Source organism: Scomber scombrus, chromosome 7, assembly GCF_963691925.1.
Source record: "Scomber scombrus chromosome 7, fScoSco1.1, whole genome shotgun sequence".
Lineage (NCBI taxonomy): Eukaryota > Metazoa > Chordata > Actinopteri > Scombriformes > Scombridae > Scomber > Scomber scombrus.
This window is the reverse complement of record NC_084976.1, coordinates 32787725-32795224: the sequence shown is the minus strand read 5'-3', so window position 1 is coordinate 32795224 and position 7500 is coordinate 32787725. Positions and strand designations below refer to the sequence as shown.

Genomic DNA, 7500 nt, shown 5'->3' with positions numbered 1-7500 from the left:
AGAGGCTGTTTACTCCGTTATAATAGCAATTTATTGTCTATGAAGCAGCTGTTACAGTGTTAAAGGTGTGTGTGTGTGTGTGTGTGTGTGTGTGTGTGTGTGTGCGTCTGAACGGTTGACAGGTTACTATGGAGATGGGATGAACGCCATCATCCTGTTTACATCCTGCTACCTGCCGGAGAACACAGTGGAGGACTACGAGTACGTCATGGAAAACCTGTTCAGGTGAGCTTGATTCTGTTTGATGGCAGCAGAGTTTGGGTGTCAGTTTTCTTTATGTGTGACTATAAGTGTGTGTGTGTGTGTGTGTGTGTGTGTGTGTGTGTGTGTGTGTGTGTGTGTGTGTGTGCAGGTACATCGTGGGAACATTGGATCTGATGGTCTCGGAGAACTACCTGCTGGTCTACCTGTGTGCGATGGCTCCCAGAAACAAACTGCCTTCCATCAAATGGCTCCATCAGTGCTACACCTCCATCGACAGGAGGTACGCTGGGTTCACTCACCTGGGCGGCACAGCCGGGCGGAGCTATCACTGTCCACACACACTCTACACTGCTAACGTGTGTCAGCTGTGTCAGATGTACTTCCTGTACACTGCAGAAGAAATTAAACTGTTCCTTTTAAAAAATGTTTAAAGAAAAAAGAAAAAAAATCTTGTATCCATGACGACGAGGGTGTTAATCATGTGACCTGTGTGTCTGCAGGCTGAAGAAGGACCTGAAGGGTCTGCTGGTCGTCCACCCGGCCTGGTACATCAAGGCTCTCATTACTGTGGTCAAACCCTTCATCAGGTCTGTAATACACACACACACACACACACACACACACACACACACACACACACACACACACACACGCACACATATACACACAAACACACACACACGTACACATGCACACACACACATGCACACATATACACACAAACACACACACACGCACACACACACACACACATGCACACATATACACACAAACACACACACACGTACACATGCACACACAAACACACACGCACACACACAAACACACACACACTCACACACACACACACACACACATGCACACACACACACACACATGCACACACACACACACACACATGCACACATACACACACAAACAAACACACACACATACACAGACACACAGACGTACACACACACACACACACAGACACACACATGCACACACATACACACACACACAAGTACACACACACACACACACACACATGCACACATATACACACAAACACACACACACACACAAACACACACACATGTAACCACGGAGCATCCAACCACAAAGCCTTAAAGATCACCAGCAGCAGCAAACACCATGGAAACCACCTAGCAACGGCCTTATGATGCCATAGCAACCACCCAGAACACCTATGACACACCTGTCTGACTTCCTGTTTACCTGTGTTGACCTCTGACCTTTGGTCCGCAGTGATAAGTTCAGCAGGAAGATTCGGTTCATCCAGAGTCTGCAGGAGCTTTCCCAGTTCATCCCCACAGAGCAGCTGCAGATCCCCGAGGCCATCTGCCAGTAAGAGCTACTCAGGTTCTACTGCTCAGGTTCTACTGCTCAGGTTCTACTGCTGAGGTTCTACTGCTGCTACTCAGGTTCTACTGCTGAGGTTCTACTGCTGCTACTCAGGTTCTACTGCTGAGGTTCCTCTGCTGTTACTCAGGTTCTACTGCTGAGGTTCTACTGCTGCTACTCAGGTTCTACTGCTGAGGTTCCTCTGCTGTTACTCAGGTTCTACTGCTGAGGTTCCTCTGCTGCTACTCAGGTTCTACTGCTGTTACTCAGGTTCTACTGCTGAGGTTCTACTGCTGAGGTTCTACTGCTGCTACTCAGGTTCTACTGCTCAGGTTCTACTGCTGATGTTCTACTGCTGCTACTCAGGTTCTACTGCTGCTACTCAGGTTCTACTGCTCAGGTTCTACTGCTGAGGTTCTACTGCTGCTACTCAGGTTCTACTGCTGCTACTCAGGTTCTACTGCTCAGGTTCTACTGCTGCTACTCAGGTTCTACTGCTGCTACTCAGGTTCTACTGCTCAGGTTCTACTGCTCAGGTTCTACTGCTGAGGTTCTACTGCTGCTACTCAGGTTCTACTGCTCAGGTTCTACTGCTCAGGTTCTACTGCTGCTACTCAGGTTCTACTGCTGTGGTTCTACTGCTGCTACTCAGGTTCTACTGCTGCTGTTACTCAGGTTCTACTGCTGAGGTTCCTCTGCTGCTACTCAGGTTCTACTGCTTCTACTCAGGTTCTACTGCTGAGGTTCTACTGCTGCTACTCAGGTTCTACTGCTGAGGTTCTACTGCTGCTACTCAGGTTCTACTGCTGAGGTTCCTCTGCTGTTACTCAGGTTCTACTGCTGCGGTTCCTCTGCTGTTACTCAGGTTCTACTGCTGAGGTTCCTCTGCTGCTACTCAAGTTCTACTGCTGCTACTCAGGTTCTACTGCTGAGGTTCTACTGCTGCTATTCAGGTTCTACTGCTGAGGTTCTACTGCTGCTACTCAGGTTCTACTGCTGAGGTTCCTCTGCTGTTACTCAGGTTCTACTGCTGATGTTCAACTGCTGCTATTCAGGTTCTACTGCTGCGGTTCCTCTGCTGTTACTCAGGTTCGACTGCTGCTACTCAGGTTCTACTGCTGAGGTTCTACTGCTGCTACTCAGGTTCTACTGCTGAGGTTCCTCTGCTGCTACTCAGGTTCTACTGCTGAGGTTCCTCTGCTGCTACTCAGGTTCTACTGCTGAGGTTCCTCTGCTGCTACTCAGGTTCTACTGCTGCGGTTCCTCTGCTGCTACTCAAGTTCTACTGCTGCTACTCAGGTTCTACTGCTGAGGTTCTACGGCTGCTACTCAGGTCTACTGACTCCACTGATCTCTCTCTGTGTTCTTGCAGGTTCGATGAGAAGCTGAACCGATGACGGACGCAGAGGTCGACAGACCGGGTCGATCCTAAAGGTCAAAGGTCATCAGGAGCCTCTGATGACCTTTGACCTCTACACAGAGACTGAGGTTATTTATTCTGTGGGGGGGTGACAGGAAGTGACAGGAAGTGACAGGAAGTTAGTGTCCACCTGCTGTCATCATGTGATCAGCTGACTCTACTACTTCCTCTTAACTCAGCCCTTCAACATAAAAACAGGAAACGTAAAAAACAGAAATAAAAGATTTATCGTCACAATGAGAAAAGTTTCCTTATAAACAGAATAATTTGATATCCAGTAATTAAATTAATATCATACATGTGATTTGTTCTGATCTTATAAAGTTCTCATGTTATAATGAGAAAATAAAAGAGAGTAAATATAATGAAGACAATAAGAGCTCATTAGTATCATCATCCAGCAGCTGGTCACATGATCGGGTCACGTGATCGGGTCACGTGATCGGGTCACGTGATCGGGTCACGTGATCGGGTCACATGATCGGGTCACATGATCGGGTCACATGATCGGCTGCTGGAGCAGGAAGTGTGCAGCACCTGGTGGACACCAGAGGAACTGCACACAGCTGAGGAGGCTGCTGATTGGTTCGCAGTAACGACACAGTTTACCTGTCGCAGATCAAAGCTCTGATCAAACATTTTATTAATTATATTATTTTATTAAATGAAATCAGCTCCTTTGTTTTTATAGTTTGAATCTTTTACTCAGATGTGTGTTGGATCCATTTAACCAGAGGAAAGGCTGCAGTGATGTTCAACAGCAGAGTGAATGTTTTTAATCTGATGGTTTCTGAAGTTTATTGTTTATTTTCTTGGTATAAAAATATAAATGTTTTTGGTGAAACATAATGAAAGTGTACAGGAGAGCAGAGATGGTGTGACGGTGTTTCCTCTGGGAATAAAAACAATGAAATCACTGAACTGTTCAATTTATTAACAAACAGACGAATCTAAAGATGACAAGTCTGAACACTGATAATAAGAACAGTACTAATCATATTATTCATATTCTATCACATACTGTGTTTAGAAAGCATCAATAGTCTCACTGACTGATCAATAAATGTGATTAAAGCTTGATTGATGTGTCAGAGAGCAGAGAGAGAGACCACTAAACATCTATCACACAACATGTTTTACCTCAGACATGAAAATATAACAATAATGATGGAAATGTCTCTTTATTGGTAGTTTTGAGTCTCTTTAGTCTCTCCATCTCTACGTTACCATGGTAACCAGATGGCAGCTGTCACTCAAACTAACTGTAGGTTGTTTTTAGTCATTGTTTCATCTCTGTTTGTTGGTTAAATGTATTTAATGTAAAGGTAAAATGAGCAGAGCCTAATGGAGCTGTGGGGTTTATTGTAGAACCGTTAGAGCCATCAGAACCATTAGAACCATCAGAACCATTAGAACCATTAGAGCCATCAGAACCATCAGAACCATTAGAACCATCAGAACCATCAGAACCATTAGAACCATCAGAGCCATCAGAACCATCAGAACCATTAGAGCCATCAGAACCATTAGAACCATTAGAACCATCAGAACCATCAGAACCATCAGTCTTCACTGATACATCATAACATCCTCATAACTACTATCTTATTAAATCTATTAACTATTCATTTACCTAAAACACTGTTAATAGATACGGAGATAATCTGACCCAGAACAGCCTCAATGGACAAACATCTGGAGCACAAATACTAAATATAACATTTAATATGTTTATATTTTTGTGCATTTTTGGCCACTTTAGGAAAAGTCAGAACATTTCAGAATAAAAGAACATCTGTGGTGTTTTTACAAGCTGTTAAATGTTAAAATGGGTCAAACAGCAACTCCTCTACTGTCCAGCAGGGGGAGCTGCAGGTAAACTGAGGTACTAGTACTTTACTGTAGTACAGTTAGAGGTACTAGTACTTTACTGTAGTACAGTTAGAGGTACTTTTACTTTACTGTAGTACAGTTAGAGGTACTTTTACTTTACTGTAGTACAGTTAGAGGTACTTTTACTTTACTGTAGTACAGTTAGAGGTACTTATACTTTACTGTAGTACAGTTAGAGGTACTAGTACTTTACTGTAGTACAGTTAGAGGTACTTTTACTTTACTGTAGTACAGTTAGAGGTACTTTTACTTTACTGTAGTACAGTTAGAGGTACTTATACTTTACTGTAGTACAGTTAGAGGTACTAGTACTTTACTGTAGTACAGTTAGAGGTACTAGTACTTTACTGTAGTACAGTTAGAGGTACAAGTACTTTACTGTAGTACAGTTAGAGGTACTAGTACTTTACTGTAGTACAGTTAGAGGTACTTGTACTTTACTGTAGTACAGTTAGAGGTACTAGTACTTTACTGTAGTACAGTTTGAGGTACTTGTACTTCACTGTAGTACAGTTTGAGGTACTTGTACTTTACTGTAGTACTTTTACTGTAATACTGCATACTACATCACTCATAATACTGCAGTACTTTTACTGTAATACTGCATACTACATCACTATAATACTGCAGTACTTTTACTGTAATACTGCATACTACATCACTATAATACTGCAGTACTTTTACTGTAATACTGCATACTACATCACTATAATACTGCAGTACTTTTACTGTAATACTGCATACTACATCACTCATAATACTGCAGTACTTTACTGTAATACTGCATACTACATCACTCATAATACTGCAGTACTTTTACTGTAATACTGCATACTACATCACTATAATACTGCAGTACTTTTACTGTAATACTGCATACTACATCACTATAATACTGCAGTACTTTTACTGTAATACTGCATACTACATCACTCATAATACTGCAGTACTTTTACTTTAGATGTGTTTTTCTTGCAGGATTTTCACAGTAAAAGCTCTCAGTCTAAGATAACTTCCAACATGTTCAGTAAGATGATTATTTAATAGTTTATTAATTGTGATTAATATTATTTTATGTTTCAGGTTTGATGAACTCAGATTAGATCTGAACTGAAGTCAGATAATAAAATATAAACATATGTTAGCAGGTTATTAGAGTTGTTTCTCTATTTAAAGGCCAGAGACTCACAGGCTTCCCACGCGCCCTCTCTGCGCTCTGATTGGCTGCTGCGGCTCGTCCACGCGCAGCGGACACATGCTGCTCGGTGAGCCGGTAACTGGACACCGGGACTCCCCTCCGGTATAAAACCGACCCGGTTGTCTGCAGCACAGACCACAGACTCTGATTCAGTTCAGTCTTTCTTTCATATTTTATAAATATTTACCAGATTTCACTGAATGTGATTTATTATTATTATTATTATTATTATTATTATTATTATTATTATTATTATTATTATTATTATTATTATTTTTCGGTAGTTTCTCTTCGGTTCTTCTTCTGTTTGATCCGTATCGTTCCTCCGGTGGAACCATGGTTCTGTCAGCCTCCCACAAGCCGAAGGTTTCTCTGCATCTGTCGGATCCGAGCCGCAGCTTCTACAGCAGCGGAGACAAACTGTCCGGTTCCGTCCAGCTTCAGGCGGCTCAGCCCTGCAGACTGTCCGGCCTCAGAGTCTCCGCCGCCGGCTGCGCTCATGTTCAGCACCGCAAGAACCGGAGCCAGGAGGTGGAGTACCTGAAGTATGAGGAGGAGCTGAGACTGGAGGAGCTGCTGGAGAAGGTACCACAGCCAGAACCTACAGAACCACAGCCAGAACCTAGAGAACCACAGCCAGAACCTAGAGAACCTAGAGAACTACAGCCAGAACCTACAGAACCACAGCCAGAACCTACAGAACCACAGCCAGAACCTAGAGAATCTAGAGAACCACAGCCAGAACCTAGAGAACCACAGCCAGAACCTACAGAACCACAGCCAGAACCTAGAGAACCACAGCCAGAACCTACAGAACCACAGCCAGAACCTAGAGAACCTACAGAACCACAGCCAGAACCTAGAGAACCTACAGAACTACAGCCAGAACCTAGAGAACCACAGCCAGAACCTAGAGAACCTAGAGAACCACAGCCAGAACCTAGAGAACCACAGCCAGAACCTAAAGAACCTAGAGAACCACAGCCAGAACCTAGAGAACCACAGCCAGAACCTACAGAACCTAGAGAACAACAGCCAGAACCTAGAGAACACAGCCAGAACCTAGAGAACCTAGAGAACCACAGCCAGAACCTAGAGAACCACAGCCAGAACCTAGAGAACCTAGAGAACCACAGCCAGAACTAGAGACCTAGAGAACCACAGCCAGAACCTAAAGAACCTAGAGAACCACAGCCAGAACCTAGAGAACCACAGCCAGAACCTACAGAACCTAGAGAACAACAGCCAGAACCTAGAGAACCACAGCCAGAACCTAGAGAACCTAGAGAACCACAGCCAGAACCTAGAGAACCACAGCCAGAACCTAGAGAACCTAGAGAACCACAGCCAGAACCTAGAGAACCTAGAGAACACCAACAGCCAGAACCTGTTTATTATGTTTTATAAAATATAAACTTTGTAAAAGTTTAAAATAATT

General features: G+C 43.5%; 1 protein-coding gene across 1 annotated transcript in view; it reads left to right on the top strand.

Annotated features, from left to right (window-relative positions):
• bnipl (BCL2 interacting protein like) overlaps positions 1–3871 on the top strand; it is a 16235-nt gene extending 12364 nt beyond the window's left edge. The window contains exons 6-10 of the mRNA XM_062422056.1: positions 123–225; positions 353–484; positions 705–791; positions 1456–1554; positions 2924–3871. Of these exons, the coding sequence (XP_062278040.1) occupies positions 123–225; positions 353–484; positions 705–791; positions 1456–1554; positions 2924–2948 (446 nt within the window). The 3' untranslated portion in view covers positions 2949–3871. The remainder of the gene's footprint in view (positions 1–122; positions 226–352; positions 485–704; positions 792–1455; positions 1555–2923) is intronic.
• Positions 3872–7500: the final 3629 nt, after the last annotated feature.